The sequence below is a fragment of the Zootermopsis nevadensis genome, unplaced genomic scaffold (genome assembly GCF_977971745.1).
Source record: "Zootermopsis nevadensis isolate Lab colony 2312 unplaced genomic scaffold, Znev_1.0 Znev_ptg000010l, whole genome shotgun sequence".
NCBI classification, from domain to species: domain Eukaryota; kingdom Metazoa; phylum Arthropoda; class Insecta; order Blattodea; family Termopsidae; genus Zootermopsis; species Zootermopsis nevadensis.
The window spans coordinates 19,035,371-19,054,279 of NW_028259142.1; the positions used below are offsets into that span (position 1 = coordinate 19,035,371).

Consider the following 18,909-nt stretch of genomic DNA (forward strand, 5'->3'; position numbering starts at 1 on the left):
GTTCTGCCCCAATAATCAGACTAGTACAAATGAACACAGTCTCGTAGGATTTGAGGTTATCGTGGCGGTGAGTCTGAAGATGGCTGTCTTCTGGTTTGCGCCGTGGAGTGTGATAATGATGGTCGATCGGTAAACTTCTACCAGACTACGCGGCACAACAAGCCAGAAGATGGCAATCTTCGAATACTGTCTCCTTTGTCTTTGACCACTCGTGTTCTGTTTGATTTTATGCTAAGTTTCTAGAGGGGTGTTCTCTGTCTTGTATTTTGGGAGTGGAGGATTCACATTCCTTTGCCCTTGGGCTACACTGTGACATCTTTAAAATAAGTGTCAGGGTGGTGTTTCAGGTGTCAAAAGAGCACCAATCTGGTTTGACCATGTCGATTTGCTGAAAATTGCTTCTGTGTGATTGGTTTTCCTACCTTGGGCTACCTGGGTTCAAATCTTGCTGTAGAGACCAGGTACCTGGACAGGGTTTTTGTGGTTTCTCTGTCTTTTCAGGCAGATGCCAGGATTGTATGTTACATTAGGCCATGACCACTTTCTTTCACATTTCTTGTTATTATTATTCATTAATCATTATACAGTTTGATGCTGTAATGGTCAGAACTACTGACCTTCTGCATAAGTTACCCGACTGCAGCCCTGTTCAGGGCATGTGATTCCATCAAGATCTGGTGCTGGCCAATTTAACTGTAACAGATTCAGGGTCTGTGGTCTTGTCCTTTCTATTAGCACCAGTGAAGTGGCTTGCTAGAAGCCCTGTTCGTCTTATGATCCAAAGCATTTTGGACACTCTAAAAGGTGTGCCCAACATTGGTACAGGTCAGCAGAACTGAAGGTATGTAATGCATTTACAAAGGGTACTGTAGTGCCGACGCTTATCACGTTGAACCTGGTGAAGCTTTGTTTTGATTGAATTCTACAGTGATTCTCTGCGTATAGAATAATTGAGTATTGACTTTTACAATTCTGAGAATGTGTTATAAAGCAAGTAAAATGTAAAGTTAAACCACTCTGCTATACGCCATGTAGGCGCTTGGGGGGGAGGAGGCGAGAGATTTATAGCTCCTACTCATTAACCTCGGCATTAGATTGGGGTGAGTGGTCAGCATGATGCCCCCGCAGTGGATATAAAGCAAGTAAAGATGCTATTATATATTGGTTTGGAAATATCTGTCTTGATTTACAGCCCTTTAAAATTGTATAGAAAATTTTTGAACCATGTGGGTCATGCATGTATGTAACCCTTTTCATGGCTAATGTTTATGTGGCTGTGGAAACTGAATTACTGATAAATACTACTAATTCAGCATTATAACTTCATTAAATAGTTAATACCGGAAAATGGCCTGAAGGATGGGATATCTGGCTAAAATCACTACACAGTCGTGTAAATTTTTGAGGAAGACCTCAGATGAACACATTATAGGACATACAAATTCACTGCATATTGATGGGATTAATGGAATCATTTATTAGAATAAGATCCTTTGTCCATTATTTGAAACTTCGTTAGACAAACTACATTGTGTATCGTACAAAAATTGTTTCGTGTCTAATGGAATGGTTGCTGGTGGAAGCTGTTGTGGCTTGTTTTAAGGTTATATTTCAGCATTTTGTCTATAAAGATTAAGTACAACAGAAAACATGATTGCGTGTCTCCGAAGTGAAAATCGAAACAAATAAAAAATAAGAATGGCGATGTTCGGTACGAATATCAGGTTTTATTATCTGAGTCTCGGTCTATTAAATACAGCACATGATCTTGTTTTGCATTGTAGCGTCATTGATTTGACTTCCAAATTGATTCCGTGTTTCTGAGGCAGGGAACTTTGTTCTGCGCCAGAACACCTGTAGAGCTGTGTTCTAATTGTGGGTAAGCCAGGCTCTGGAGTGCGGTGTTTAACTGACTTCTCAGCAGGCTATCTAGTACTATTCATGCCATTCACTTTTCTTACCCATTTCATCACACGGCTATTGACCAGACGCCACCACTCTGCAGCAACAGGGAGCCAAGTGTGTGTACAAGAGTGTTCTCTGTTAATAAATAGATTGGCGTGTGATATCAAGAGTTCAGAGGCAACTTAAATCAGTAAGCAACTTCTCAAATATACTTTTCCAGTACACATGGTATTCGTTTTAGCAGAATTCTTCCAGTAAATATTATGTTGGGTCTCTGTAAATAAATCTTGAACCTCCTAGCCGTTTGTCAAAATTCACTTTTTGAGTCTCGTATTTATCATCATCTTCAGGAATTAATTGTAATCTGTTCCGACTCTATATATTTTCATAATCTTTCTCGTTTTCTCTTCAGAGGGTACGTCTATAGAATAGTCTTGAGAACTGAGCTTTCTCTCTTCGTACCAAATGATACTGGCATTCCGACTCAAAGCACCGTACGTTCAGACATTACTTTAAAAAAATTATAAGTCTCTGTTCTTCTTTTCTCCAATAAAATTTTCTTTATTTACCACATAATATTAAAAAAAATTCGAGCTTCATGTCTAGGTCATTTTACTATCATAGCCAAGATGCTTAAAATTACTTATCAGTTATTCAACAACTATATGTCCGTATGATTTGAGGTTTTCACAGCGGTGAGTATGAAGCTTTCCGTCTTCTAGGTTGTTGCGCCGTGTAGTCTGGTCGATGTTAACCAACGTTTCAGAGGTCATACTGCCTCCGTCATCAGAGTATGAAGATTTCTGTCTTCTGGGTTGTTGCGCTGTGTAGTCTGGTCGATGTTAACCAACGTTTCAGAGGTCATACTGCCTCCGTCATCAGAGTATGAAGATTTCTGTCTTCTGGGTTGTTGCGCTGTGTAGTCTGGTCGATGTTTACCAACGTCTCAGAGGTCATACTGCCTCCATCATCAGAGTATGAAGATTTCTGTCTTCTGGGTTGTTGCGCTGTGTAGTCTGGTCGATGTTAACCAACGTTTCAGAGGTCATACTGCCTCCGTCATCAGGGCGATGAAGATTTCTGTCTTCTGGGTTGTTGCGCTGTGTAGTCTGGTCGATGTTTACCGACGTTTCAGAGGTCATACTGGCTCCGTCATCAGGGCGATGAAGATTTCTGTCTTCTGGGTTGTTGCGCTGTGTAGTCTGGTCGATGTTTACCGACGTTTCAGAGGTCATACTGGCTCCGTCATCAGGGCGATGAAGATTTCTGTCTTCTGGGTTGTTGCGCTGTGTAGTATGGTAGATGTTTACCGACGTTTCAGAGGTCATACTGCTTCCGTCATAATTGGAGCAGCCGCTTAATTGGGCCAAAATGTTCTAGTCCCGATGTGTCCCAATTAACCAGAATCCACTGTATTGTTTATTCGATGTCATAGTCTTGTCAGCTCCGTTAAATAAATTAAATTTCCATTTTATTGGATTCATCTAAATAAAACAATAAATGTTAAGTCGTGTAGTAGTCAAAGAATAGAATTGGGGTAACCCGCTCTATCGATTGGGATGAAGCATTGACTCAATTCAATTGCAATATCGACCCGTGCTTTAAGTGTGTTTAATCCGTCCTAGGGCTCTCCTTCCTACAAGACAGCTATCTGAAACAGACTCACCACCCTTGACAATTTCTTTCTATGACCTATACATCTGAAATAATGTCGTTAAATAATTAAGGACGCAGTGAGCGAGATGCCAAGTTCATGTGACTGCAAATATGAAGATGTCTTGTACGACGCTTCGATGTACTTTTTCGTGGAAACTGACCGACGTTTCAGAGGTGCTTATTAATCGACCTGATGATGGTGTTGGTAAAGCCCATCACCTTCATATTCGCCGCCATGAGAACTTAAAATCTCACATTGCACGCACACTGACCGCTAATATACGATGACGTCACAGAGGCGAGGGGTGGCGGACAATGAAGGTGACGGTAGCTGGTACCGCTTTCCGCAGTGCATCGATGGAGCTGCTTCGTGCATGGTGCGCCCCAAACTGCTTCCCTAGAATAATGTTTTTGAACCCTTTCCATGTGATGACTCACAAAAGCATAAGATTCATATTTGCGGCACGGCATAACGTGTTACTGTAAATTTCTATGTAATAGGTGATATTTTACTGGAGAAACTTAAAACAAATTAGCAGCGGTTAATGTATTTTTTATTAAAATGAATGTGCAAGAGATTTTTTATTTATTATTATTTAATGACCGCCACGGTAGTCTAGGTTAGATCGCTGGCCCTGTAATCCTGGGGTCTCGGGTTCGATTCCCGGCGGTGCCCGAATTTTTAACTTGTGTTGGGCAAGGTCGTGGTCTAGGCAACACGGAGTTTTCCTCCGGGGGCTTCCCCGGTTTCTCCGTGGCATCCCAACAATTACTCCATTCACACACAGAAGAAGGCAATGGCAAACCACTTCTGGATCATCTGCCAAGAATGTATATGAACAGGTCCCAGTCCGAGAAAAGGATGGAAGGATCCTGTTCATATGGACCTGTCGTCAGACAGAACACCAAATAATAAAATAGTCTAGCGGTTAGATCGCTGGCCTTGTAATCCTGGGGTCTCGGGTTCGATTCCCGGCGGTGCCCGAATTTATAACTTGTGTTGGGCAAGGCCGTGGTCTAGGCAACACGGAATTTTCCTCCGTGGCATCCCAACAATTACTCCATTCACACACAGAAGAAGGCAATGGCAAACCACTTCTGGATCATCTGCCAAGAACGTATATGAACAGGTCCCAGTCCGAGAAAAGGATGGAAGGATCCTGTTCATATGGACCTGTCGTCACACAGAACACTAAATAAATAAATAAATTATTTAATGGCTCTGTGAGTAACTCACGTTCAATGGTAGGATGATAAATGAACAAAGATTTGGAAATGACACGAAATAAAGCGGTCGTGGCCTAATTTAAAGTAATATCTCTTATCAACAGCAGAATTTTAAGGAAAATTTAAAATTATTGCACTAACATGTCGTTTCACGAAAGTGATGTGTTATTTAAAAGACGTAACTTAAACGAAAATTAATAATGTTCTATTAACTCAAAGGGGTAGGTGACTTTTGACAATACTTATACAGTATACATTATATTATCGCTAATGTAGGTAAAATCAGCGCGTTGTGTATATATGGACTTATTTATTATAAAAATCGATAATACATTTGAAATAAACGTACTAATTAAAACATTTAAAAGGAAGGAAAGTAGACAACTGGGTTCGAACCAGCATCATTTGACATGGAACGACGACGAACGAGGCTCCACTGATATGTAGGATTTGAGGTTCTCACGGAGGTGAGTTCTCCGTCTTCTGGGTTGTAGGACATCTGAAATTTTGGTAAACTTCTACAGACTACACGGCGCTATAACCCAAAAGACATCCATCTTCGTTCTGCTATGTAGAAGTTTGGTGTCCTCGAAATGTATTAACTGAATGTTCAAAGAGTTTACTTTATAACAAACAAACAAATTTGCGCTTGAAAATAACATGCAGAATTTTCTCTGCACTATTCTAATATATTTGTCAAATATTTTTTTGCAAATATCTTCCTTTGTCTGTGACAGTTATACCTTGTAAGTTATTTGTGATTTTTTTTGTCAACGCAGTAAATGAATATACAGCACGCGATACAAAGTCTTATAATCATTTATCATCCTGTCACATGAACTACGATGCTAACTAAACAACTGTTAACCTTTATTTCTTCTTACTCATGTATATAGGCTTCAAATATCGTTGTTACTGTCTCCAATATAAGCAGATAGTCTTTGTCTCGTGACCTCCCGCATGCTTGACTAAAACTTTCTATGTATAGAATCCATGATTATGGTGATTAAGCGGGCTGGGGAAAAAGGAAAACAACGTGATGAATTATAAATGAGAGGAATAAGTAAATATCGCTGTGTTCAGTGGTGGGTTACTTCCAGACCGAGGACAGTTTGTTAGTTGAAGTCAACACGTCAACTCGTCTGGGCTCATTTCTCAGTCCAACCTGTAAACTGTGCTAATTTTCTGTCACAAATATCCATTGTCGTGTATTTAATTGTAAACTCATGGAACATAACGATGAGGACCTCAGTAAGGTGAGTTTGGATTGGCTGAGACAAGTAAAGAGAGAATAGAAAAATTCAGACATTAATTCATTTTTGACAGGGTAATGGGATATGTCTTGAAACGTCGGGGAAATTATCACAAACTACGTTAATTGATTTTTTTAAATTATTTATACAAATGTTGATTACACAATGTAGTCATGATATTAAGGCTGAAGTGATTGTTTTACAGATTTACATGCGTTATAGAGTACAGGTGATAAAGTAGCAATCATACTTCGAAATTTATATTATATTATATAAAATATTGGATATGGCTGGAAAGATGTATTCTATTTAAGAGTACGCATTTCTAGACTCGTACTTTGCTGTTATGTTACGCTATTGGCTTTCATGTTCGTCTGTTGGAGATACAAACTCGTTGTTTGCAAAGCCACATAGGCCTATAGTAAGAAATTACTTTCCTTGTATTTCATCAAAATATTCACCATAATGTACGTAAAATGTCTCCAACAAGAAATGTGTAGACTTTAGTGAAGTCTGTGTATTACATTTCGCACTGATGTTTTGTATACATTTGGAGAAAATGGATAATAATTCGATTAGATGTCCACGTAAAAGTGCATCTTATATTTATCCGATATGAATCATAATTGAAGACAGCTGATTTACAAGAACGCCGTGCTGCCGCGGCAACTTCTCCGACAGTGTTGTGATGCTGGCCAGCATACAGGCGTCTTCAGGCGTTATAGCATTATCATGAATCTATGTCTGCTTCTTATTTGGGAGACGTAGGATTAGGTGGGAGGATAGTACACCGTGTTGATGTAGACTGGATTCATCAGACTAGGGAGGTACAAGGAAAGATTCTGGATTCAGGGATGGCTTTTAAAATGGAAGATTACCTTCTACCAGACTACAGCGCTACAACCCAGAAGACAGCCATCTTCGTACTCACTGCCGTTAAAACATCAAATCCTATTAATTTTTTATTCAATAGTTTATAATAATAATAATAATAATAATGTTTTTTATTTTTATTTTATGAAAAGAAATAGTCTGCGTACTGCCAAAAGACAGTGCTTTACTTTCCTAATTAATCTAATCAAAACATAAATTATAGTGTATATACACATAACAGAAATATGGATTATGAGACTTTGAAGTTTCGTAGATAGCTACTAAAGCTTCGGAGAAACACATGCTTTTCTTTTTGTAGCCTGGCGATAGAGGCGATATGTTTTTCCGAAGTGTTGGTATAACTTCTTATGTAGCTGTACACATAAATAGACACATTTTATGTAATCATATGCAATATTATTCAATTCAATTCAATTCAATTCATTTATTAAAGTGCTTGACAACAGCCGAAAAGGCCAATAACAGCCAAGCACTAACAACAATACAAATCTTACAATACTAAAGCAAACAAACAATGAACTGAATATATAAAGTACAATATTAATTTATTTCAAAATAATTAATAAGTAAATGAGCTAATTGTTATGGATAAGTAAATTAAAAATTAAATTAAAATCAGTTCAATTTTGGACAAACAACATACAAAATAAAATATTATACTAAATAAATAATAATAATAATTCAATTCAATTAATTTATTTAAGTGCTTGACAACAGCCAAAAAGGCCAATAACAGCCAAGCACTAACAACAATACAGACATTACAATAATTAATGAATAATGTTACACAGCGAGTTTACAGCTTACAATACAATTGTTAATCAGAATGATGATTATTTAACTAGATATTTTTAAAAATTAATTATAGCCCGTGAAGCAGATTGTGGAAGGACCTAAGCTGTTTTTCATAGTGTCAGACAGTGTATGTGAGTCTTCTGAGTTGTGGTGCTATGTATTGTGGTAGAAACTTGCCGATGTTTCAGAGGTACTTGCTGCCTGATTATGGATCTTTACCCTTGATAAGATTAGGTCGAAAGCATCAGTGTTAGCTCTGTTAAACTTTCACCTAGATACGCAAAGGTAGTGTAAAAAGGATAAAGTGGTCAGAGGAAACTATGAAAATGTGAGCGCACGCGATGTCCATCAAAAACGGAGGAATCAATGCAAAGACGGAACAGACGGATGAGCATTTGTCTCTGGTGTCTGCTCTGATGGGTTCGGGAAAGGCGGGGCGGAGCGATGTGTGTACTGTTGGTACCACGCTCTTGTCCATGTATCTCAATGACTTGAGTGTTTACATGTCTAGCAAAACCCCCCAGTAAAGTGACAACCGTCCTTCTGGAAGGAGGTCGTATGTGAGGAAAGTTTGTATGGTAACCATGTTCGTCCATGGACCTCACACAGTTCATGTGGACGATGACTCATACTCAGGCTCAGACAATGAAGAAAATGCTGAAGACATTGTGCAGGTGGGACACAGACGTAATGATTGTTTTGCACTGGACGAGCTCCTAGGAGGTCATTTGTCTCTCCGATATTTATCGCATAAATCACTTGCAGAATTTTTTATTAAATTTAGTGTGAAGTATGCTGAATGTTGTTGGAAGAATTTAATAAAAATTCTTTATTTACGAAACTAACTTGATACTGTAATAGACGCGGAAAATAAGCATAAATATATCTATAGTTATTACTTCAAATATGTATCTAGTGAATCTTAGCGCTGGGCAACTGTCGACTAATCAAGAAGGACTGAACTTCATGTAGTAAGTGAATCTTGGGGAAATATATTTAGCGAACTACAGCAATCTGCTCTCCAAAAACGGGGGTCGTGTTCACCAGGCCTTCCGGGAAATTGGGTTAACTGAGATTATGTAGCCTGTCCCTTCACTAAACAACAGAATATTTTTATTTGGGGGCTGGTCTTTATCCATTGTCTAGTTGTTATTAAAATCTCGACGTTTCAGAAGTTGGTTTTGCTTCCGTCTTCAGGTGAAAGAACATCAAATGCTCAGTCTGATGGACCCCCTGCTCGATCTAGTCTCAGACTTAAGTAGAAATATCTTCAGAAACGCCGTGGTTTTAATGACACCTAGACGATTGTTAAGTCCGTAAAATAATTCAACCCAACGTGTTGCACTGTCTTCGGAAATCTTCAAACTACAAAAGATTATGTATGCTTAATAGCATTGTACATAAAATATTTACAATTTCCGGGAAACACGCATTGCAGTTCTGATTTGGGAGCTAGAAATATGGTTTCGGGCTACATTACAGCCATGCCCACTCAAAACGTGATTTTTTTGTGCAAGCCACCGATTTTTCCTTTTGTACTAACTACATTGAAGCAGAGTCCTCGAAGGCAATCGTCGGTCTGCTAGTCAAGGTATTCACCGATGGACTTTGCTTTCCGCAGTATTGTCAAATGACTTAGGAATTAACCACTTTTAGTTTTTATTATTCCAGTCATCTGTGTCTGTTACAGAGACGCAGAGAGGAGTGTGAGCGCAAGGCGCGGCGTGGGGAGATGGACCCCCGTCTTGAATTCACCTTCCAGCTCCTTATTGATGCTACGGGTCTGTCTCGTGGGGACCTCATGGACTACGTTTTCGATGGCAATATGGTTTGTCTCTTCAAACCACGGTTTAGCTTCAGTCGATTACCCTGCCCCTTTGTTAAATCTGATAGGCAAATGTGACAGTACGTCATTACAATGTTCCAACTACTATACAACCTGAAAACTACGGATAGCTAACCTTTAAATAAACCAGTTCCTACTTCGAAGTCAATAATGAAATAGGATACTCTGTTAAACAGAGGTTCTGAAGTTTTGAAATGTGGTTATGAGTGAATGAGTAGACCTAGGTAATGACATTGGTTAAAAATTAAAGTTTTTTTTAATTTCTTCATGAACAATATCAGTATGGCACCAGCAAAGCAAGTGTCTTCGAATTAAACCTTTAGCCTAACCTAACCTAACCTAACCTAACTAAACCAACAAGTGCATTCAAATTTTGCGCCGTCATGCTCCATATTTAAGGCTCGGCGGAAAAGCAGGGAGCTAGAATAGATATTTCTATGTTCTGAAGGATAACCAGTCCAGAATTATTTTTGAAATAACAGCATAATTTCACTACATGGAAGTGTATGACATTTTATCCAAACATGGGACGTCGAGAAATCGAATGAAATGTACGATAATAATAATGGTATAATGGTCTAAAATAATCGAATAAATATCGATGTTGATGTTCTGGGTTAAAATGCTATGTGTGCCACATAGCATTACTATCCAGAACATCAATGTCGACAGGCACATAACCAGTATTTCAAAGGAATATACTGCCTCCATCATGAGTCCTGAAGATGGAGGCTGTGTTTTCTTCTGAAACGTTTGTATGACTTTACTTCTCAGAAGACCTGCAACAACATCTTCACCACTGTAAGAACCTAAAATCTCATAATGCAATGCATAATTACGTTTAGTTACAAATGTGCTATTAGAAATGAACAGGGGATTACTGAGGGACTGGTACTGATTGAGTCAAATTTACTTGTGACTGCTGGTGATGTTAATTTGTTGGGCAAAAGCTTACCATCATAAATGAAACATTCAGGGGTCTTTGTTTAAAACTAAACATCAGATAAGAATCTCATTTTGTCTTTGTTACCAGGGCAGAATCATTGTTTAAAAATCTTTGAAAATATCTAAAGGTCAAAGTTTAAGTGTTTTAAAACGGCATTGAAATATCAGAATTTAATTTAAGAGTGTAATTAACATAGGAAATGCATGCTACATTTTGTAATGACTGTGTTTGTTTTTATTTTTTTTACAGCTAGATGAAATCAATCAATTATTCCTTCCACACATGTGTAACAAACTCTTGTGGTTTTACCAGGAAGTGGAGGAATATAAGCCGTCACCTCCTGTTGAGACTGTGAGTTTATGCTGAAGAAAAATTTTAAGCACATTTAAAACACCAGAATCAGTGGCTAGAAGCCCACCAATTTTGTAATTTTATCATGATTCTTTTTTCGTAGTTAAGTTGCTCTATATTTTACTTTTGTATATACTGGTATCTATTTTTACATAAATGTGCAGTAATCCGTGGCGTAACAGCCCTCTGAGAGCCAAAGCCGAGTAGCTGGCTGCTGGCCTCACGTTCACATGCCTAAAATATACCATACTTAAGGTTTTGAATAAAGGTGTTACTTTAGGTCAGGGGTGACCAAACCGCGGCCCGCATGTGGCCCGCCTTGAACATTTTTCCGGCCCGCGAGATTCATCACACTTTTACAAAATATATTTATTTTATAATGGCCAAAGTAGTGAAAACCAATGTATTAAAAAAATACATTATTTGTGCATCCATATATTCAAAAATTATCTGTCGAAATTATGAGAAAAAAATAACTTTGATTTTAAAATAATATTCTTGCGAATATATGACAGATATTGCCTATTTTATTCATGAGTTTACAGTTATGAGTTCGCAGAATAATTAAACTATATTCTGCGAACTCATGATGCGCGTGCATCTTGGAACATCTAATATAACAGGTTCCATGTTTCACTCTTAAGTGCCCTCAGTGAAATTGACCAAACACAAAACACGCTCAAACATAATGGACGCTAACCTGCAACACCAATTACGATGTGCAAATACCCAAATTGAGATCGATTTGCAAAAGCTAAGTGAAAGAGTGGAGAAACAAATATCGCACTAGTAAAATAAATATTTTTTAATGATTTCATTATTTTTATTTCATTCATATTTATATATTTTTTATATTTAATTTTTAGTGCTATATATTTCTTTACAATGTACGCTTAGTATCATTATTATTATATTATCTATGTTTACATGTAAGAATAATAGTAAACACAATAATAATAACTCATTATGTTTCAATTTTTCACTCCAAAAAAATGTCTATAGTGTATCTAAATCTAATATGGGGATATATAATTTTTTGTGTGGCCCGCGGAGTTATGATGCATTTCCAAAGTGGCCCGAAAGATCATTTGGGTTGGCCACCCCTGCTTTAGCTGGTGCGATTGTGTCAGGATACAGTGAATTTAAAGGTAAAGTTATATATATGGTAATATTAATAATAATATAATATGATAAAGGCTAAATGAAAAAATTCTAAAGTATACTCTCAGTAATTTTAAGTCAATTTTACAACTTTTCAAATTTGCAGTCTAAACCTAGCACAAGTCGTGGAGGTCAGGTAGTGGTGCCTAAGATGATTGGTCCATCTAGTGGTCTACCCAGAAAGAAGTTATTTCTGACAGATGGATGGCAGGTGCCATTAACTGGGATATGCATATACATGTTCCGTCTCAACACTGGCAAACAACTGCCAGAAGAAGGCTTCCATAAGGTGTGGCAAAATGTAAAATAATTTAAAAAGAGAAAGTAAATATTTCTTTATTGAAATGTTTTCTCATTGAGCCTAAAGTTACTCAGAGATGTATAAAGTGAAGTTAAAGTTGTTTCTGTATCTAAGTACTCCACCATGAAGGCAAAAGAAAGTGGCAATGAAATATTGTTTACACATCATCAATAACCAGATACGTGCAAAAATAATTTTTTTCCGACAATAAATAATGTGCAAAGCATGAGGAACATATGAACCATGAAATACAATATCTGTAGGTTTTTTTCATAAGGTTGGGTAATTTTAAGCCCTTTCTAAAGTTCAAAAATTGTGTGAGTAATAGAATTTCCCTACATCAGAGTACTGAAGTGATGTTGGATGGTCCAGTGGAGCACCTGTACATCAAGGTTTTCAGACAAACTTCCTTTCTCTATGGAAATGGTATCCAACATTGTTAGGTCTTTGGGAATTGGAGCATTCTTTCATCCAGTGCTTCTGTGATGCACTCCGTACCCAGAAACTATGTTATATAGGAAAAGTACAATGAGTAAAAATGCTGGCTGTCCTAACTTGTCAATTTTTTCAGTCCCTTCAGGAAAATGGTAACATATTAAAATCAAATCAGCCATAACCATCTTCTGAATGCTTAAAATTCATAACCTTCTTCCAATTTCAGTTATTTTCTTGTCTGTGCACTTGAAATTATTTCAAAGAATGGAAAGATAGGTCTAACAGGGTATTGGTTATTATGATATTTTATATGTTTTTGTCTTTTCCAAATATTTTGTGAATTAGAGGGTTGTAATTATTACCATTCATTAAACCAAAAGTTGAAGAGTATTCTTCAAGTAATTGTTTCTTTTATACAGGATTTGTTTTGTGGAGTTGTGGATGGTGAGCATGTGGGGTTGGTGACATCTGTTGAACGCATTATGGAGTTTGTGTTCATGGAAGCTTTGGCTTTCCCAGCTCCTGATGCAGAAGATGATGACGGATACCATTCCACAGTTAAGAATCAGCTTCTTCCAGGCCTTCGTTCCTTTTGCAGTGCTTTAAGAGGTAACCACTGTCATTAATTGGATGCATAGGAAGCAATGATATATTAAGATTTTTACAGCCTTTGTTCAAGTGATACAATTTATTTCATGTTTAGTTTTTTAACACAGAAGGAGTTATTAAACCACTCATCCCACAAACTTTTTCAAGAGTTTTGAGGTGTTCAAAATTCTTCAACTGTCTGTACCTAAGAGAAATATCTACTAGTTGTAATGTTCCTGTGCTGTTTGAATTATACAAAGAAACATTTTATACATTTGGTGTATGTAAAATTGAAGAGTGGATCTATTCTAATGTTAGTTGATGATGCCATAACTCTAACTTTCCTTCAGTTATTCTAACACATATCTAAACCACTTATTTTGCAGTATGTGAAGAAGTGTGTGGTAAGCCAAACTTGTTTGATGACCATCTACATATTATGGCAACTGTACATTGCTTGGATGATGTTCGGGAGCTGATTAAACAAGGGGAAGTAACTCGACTAGAGGAGCGTGTGAAAGTTTGGATGAAGAAAGTGCAAGAGGTTTATTACTTAATGCTTAGTTTGTCTGCTTTTTTTACATTATTTCATGTATTATATTTATTTTATCTCAATAATTTCCTAACTGTGTGTAGATGGTTTGCTTAGAAGTACTTGGCCTCCTGGTCTGGATATATTTGGTGTTTGATAAAATCAGTATGAATAAAACATGCCTCACCATCTCTCAGCTGCTAAATATTGCTATTATTGGCTTTTTAACAATATAAATTATGTGATACTATGAGCTTGACTGATAGCTGATCTATTTAACAATGCCTTTTTAATTGTATCTGTTATATGGCATGGATTAGTAGAATGATAAAAAATGAAGCTAACATTAGAAATGTCTGTATGCCAGGTGTGAATGCATATACCAAGAACTTTTTGCCATGGACGTCTTATTGTTGGATCCATTAATATTTCTATTCTTTTTCCAAATTTAGAAGAAGAATTCTTGTGTGCACAATTTAAAAGAGACTGCACTCTGAAATGTATAGATCTGAATTAATTATTTGAGAAAGAAAAAGTCTCCTCAGCTTTTTGCAACACATTATGCTTGGAAACTAATTATATTTTCTTATGTTTTCCTTGTAATAGGTTCTAATGGAGAGTCAGCAGTTGCGTAAGGAAAATGACTCAAGTGGTCCACAAGATGAATTGGAGTATTGGAAGAGACGGGGTGCCCAGTTTTCACAGATTGTTACACATGTTCAGGGTCATGAGGTAAGCAGACCTTATTTAAACACAAAATTATTTTTAATTTTTAAAACACATAGTTTAGAAGAAATAAATCTACTTGTCTTTTAAATTCTGACACCTTTTAAGTATTTTTGTTCTTGTATTCATTTTGTTTCTTTATACACATATTATAAGGATTGCCATTTAATCTCTCATAACTTATGTTGATAGCTCATAATTTTTAAAATAACCCTTCGACTTGGTAAGGTAGATATTTCATTAGCACTGAACTCTTTTAATTTGTGGACTATTTTCCATTAAGCTTGTTATGCTTTCCTTCTGTTGTTTCTGATGTATAAAATACTAATGTTTCTTACAAAGATTCTAGGTGATCTTTGGAATTTTTATGCAGTCCTTCTTTTCAAATATTATACCCTGTAATAGTACTGTATAATGCTGATGCTCCTATTACTTTGCTGTTCAGATATGCTGTGAAAAATTAATATGTTGAATGAAAATTTTACTGGGAAATTGTTATATAATGTATCATCTTCCATTGACATTCTCTTCTAAGTGGATAATCATATGGCAAAGACTTTTCCAATCTTCTCTATTGTGTTGTACTTACTCACCTTAAATTTGGGTTGACTCTCTGTAAGAAATCCTCATGATTACTGATATGTGTACTGGAAGAGATAATTGCACCATTACTTTGAAGGTGAGCTGTTTGGTATTACACTGAATCTCATGTATGTATATTCTAGAAAAATAATGTTTATAAAACTCATACTGGTGATCTTCTTTAATGTTTTAGGTAAAAATGACACTGATGACCCTTCAGTTTGCACATTCTAAATTGATAAAACAGTGGCGTGACACAGATCGTAAAATAACATTTTGCTACAACGAAGCTCGTGATAATGCAAAGTTCATACAGTCAATGGAAAAGTGTTGCCATTCTCTGTATTTACATGATCCTGTAAGTATATTTAACATATCTTCAATGTATGTTGAATTATTAGTTCTAGGATAGTATTCTATTTTTTTTCATTACCATGTGTCAGATTCAAACATTTTTAACTGATTATATTTATTTTGATAAGTATTTATATAGGAAATCATGATTACTTTGTAATACTTTGTTATTAGCTTTGCATGAAGCAGATATAGATGTGGTCTTTGAGACTAGTTGCCCAAATTTTATATTCTTTATCCTTCTTTTTCTGTCTATGCCAAAACAATGCTGGGCACTGGATTAATACACCGCAAGTGTCATATTAGGTCTGAGATAATGATTTCTTGGAGTGGAAAGGATATAAATAAGACAAAATAAAGTTGCTCATCCTCTTTAGTCTATTTATCAGAAGGCTGCATATACTTGAAAGTGATCATCTAATGTGCTTCTTTCTTTCAGTAATACAGCTTGTTTTTATAATTTCACTGGTACAGCACACCCAAAATATGTCACAAAAAAATCTTCAGCCCACCAATTGTGCTGTGGAATACCTTAAATTGTGCCTCATGTTCAGAAATCTTGTGTAGTTTGCAATTCACAAAATCATCTTATCACCAACCATTATCTCTTCAGTTCTCAGATTAAAAACATCAGAATGTTGAAAATCCTTTAATTTAAACAGCTGTTAGCATGGCTGCTTAAACTGTTCAGCATCAGTAGCTTTTGTACAAGTGGTATTCATGCCAACTTTCTCTCTTGTATTCAAAGGTTAGAATGAAAGATTCCATTATGAGCCTATTGCAAACGGTCCGTCTCATTCACAGTGTGTCTCAGTTTTACAACACATCTGAGAGGACATCATCTCTAATGGTTAAGGTATGAGAGAACATATCATAGTCTTTCTCTTTGATGATATTAAAATGCTTTGGGAAATTTACTATGACTTTATGAGAACAAAACAAATTTCTGGTGATCATTTCTGCACAGATCACAAATCAGATGATTGAGACATGCAAGCTCTACATAACTTGTCGAGGAAAGGAGACAATCTGGTCACAGGATTGTTTGGAGGTGCATAAGAAATTACAACACTGCATCAGACTGAACAAGACATATCACAACACTTACACACTAGTCAAAAGTCAGCCATTTCTTCCTGGGCAGACATCTTTTGGCTTCTCTGAGAACTATGTCTTTGGAAAGTTTGACACTTTCTGTGGGCGCCTTAACAAGATTATTACTATGTTCAGTCTTATTGATGACTATAATAGCTTGTTTGCCCGAAGAATGGAAGGTTAGTTCAGTGTATAATTAATAGAAAATTATAGGTTCTCACTGTAGAACACTATGCAAATTATAAACCTCTTCATATGTAACTAATTATCTCTATGGACCATACTTCTGTTTTAGAAGCTAGTCCTCAGCTAGTCAGGCACCTTTCATGAAATCTGAAGGTTTATTGCCATTTTCACACTGTTTCCTGTCATGACCCAAATGAATCCAGTATACAGCCTCCCACCAAATTTTATTTTGATTAATTTTATTACCATTTTCTGATCTGTCTTTTCTTTAGGTATTATGATCAAAAATTTTATACATTTCTCTTCACTAATACTCATGCTATGAGCCAGGATAGCTCTGTCAGTATAGTAACTAGCTATGGGCTGGACGACAAGTTTGATCCCCGACGGGGGCTGAGGACTTCTCCTCTAGCCTCTGCGTCCAGACCGGCTATGTGGTCCACCCAGCCTCCTATCCAATGGGTACTGTTGTCCTTTCCTGAGGGTAAGGCGTGGCCAGGGCGTGACCCTGACCACTCACCCCTGTCTAGTGCCGAGGCCAAGAATGAGTAGGAGCTATACCTCCTCTCCTCCCAAACAACCTACATGGCATGTAGCGTGACTGTTTTACTTTTTACTACTCATGCTACATGTTCTGCCAACCTAATGTCGCAGTTGAGTGGTTAGTTTACTTACTTTGTATTAAATGCCAGCCCAGAGACTGGCTATCCTGACTGAGGTTCTTTTGGTTTTTTTCTCACTCTCCATGTAAATGTTATTAAGCCATGACCACCTCCTTCCACATCCTTCCTAATTCATTACTCACTGTAATCCTGTCATCCAATGTTATGTAGTCTAGACACTGAAAGCATCATTAAATTAACTATTAATAAAAAAAATAAATGCATGTTCTGCCAATGTCATCCAGTTTGATTCATTACTCTATTAATATTGGTGAAAAGTACAAATTATATGTGCCCTTTATTATGCAAGTTTTTCCAGTCTGCTGTTACTTTTTCTCACTTAGGTATAAATATTGTTATCAGTGCCATGTTCTCAAACATTGTCAATCTGTACTATTCCTCTCATGTGACAGACCAGATATGACACCCATACAAAACAAAAGATAAAATTATAATTTTGTATATTTTAATTTGTATGGTTTTAGATAAGAGTCATAAAGACAAACATTTTAAGCATTCTGTTGATGAGCATTCCATGCACTTAATATACTCTTAATTTACTTATAAATGGACTTCTGATTTGTTATTGTCATTCCCGAATATTTGAAAATTTACACATTTTAAAGTAATTTTAGCTATATTATTGTTATAATTTTGTCCTGGATTTTGGTTATGGCACCATTTTAAGACTTCTTTATGGACGATGATTTCCTATTTTATGGTTTCTTGTTCTCAGCTTCAAGAATATATATTAGCACATGGAGCACAATGTTGGATTGATGAACGTATATAAACAGACATGAGAACTTTTTGTTACACATGCAGTTTAATATTGAAACAAGTGATGTACTGCTTTTTAGCTAGTAATAATTATTGATTATATATTTTTGGTGATGTCAGTTTAATTTTACAAATTAATTTTATTTTCAGGTCTTCTTCTTGGAGAAGGTAAGATTTAAGTTTCATTAATGATTGATTTTATGCTCTTTGTTGATGTTATATTAGCTGCAGAAGTTACATAGCATTGAATGAGATGAGAAGATATTTATAAATTGTAAGTTGACTTCAAAAATGTATTTGTTGAATAAAATGATTCTGTAAAGGTACTTAAAAAAATGTGTAACAAATCTTATTCTAAATGCAAATACTATATTTACACAGATTTAATATGACATACCCAACAATTTTAGTCATTTCTAAGAATAAGAAATTTTCTGGGTGTGCCCCAGATCCATTCATAACATGATGACAAATCCCTGAACTGCTGTTGGTAATGAAATTTAATTGTCATATTACATTACACTTCCTTTTATTTTACACATTTCTAGTAATACAGATTAACCATATTAATGGAAGATAGCTCTTGTGTGAACAGGTATTTGAATTTCTGTGTAGCAGAATGTATTCAGTATAC

The 18,909-nt window shown here is 36.3% G+C and overlaps 1 protein-coding gene across 3 annotated transcripts in view; it reads left to right on the top strand.

Moving 5' to 3' along the window:
• The first annotated feature begins 5,910 nt into the window (after positions 1-5,910).
• Dhc1 (dynein axonemal heavy chain 1) overlaps positions 5,911-18,909 on the top strand; it is a 71,851-nt gene continuing 58,852 nt past the window's right edge. For all 3 annotated transcript variants that reach the window (XR_015534605.1, XM_087346732.1, XM_087346731.1), the window contains exons 1-11: positions 5,911-6,044; positions 9,421-9,558; positions 10,772-10,873; positions 12,141-12,323; positions 13,190-13,379; positions 13,745-13,902; positions 14,497-14,622; positions 15,392-15,556; positions 16,301-16,408; positions 16,520-16,826; positions 18,426-18,443. Coding sequence is in view for 2 of the 3 variants with exons in the window: in XM_087346732.1 (XP_087202858.1) it covers positions 6,015-6,044; positions 9,421-9,558; positions 10,772-10,873; positions 12,141-12,323; positions 13,190-13,379; positions 13,745-13,902; positions 14,497-14,622; positions 15,392-15,556; positions 16,301-16,408; positions 16,520-16,826; positions 18,426-18,443 (1,525 nt within the window). In the remaining variant the exon portion in view is untranslated. The remainder of the gene's footprint in view (positions 6,045-9,420; positions 9,559-10,771; positions 10,874-12,140; positions 12,324-13,189; positions 13,380-13,744; positions 13,903-14,496; positions 14,623-15,391; positions 15,557-16,300; positions 16,409-16,519; positions 16,827-18,425; positions 18,444-18,909) is intronic.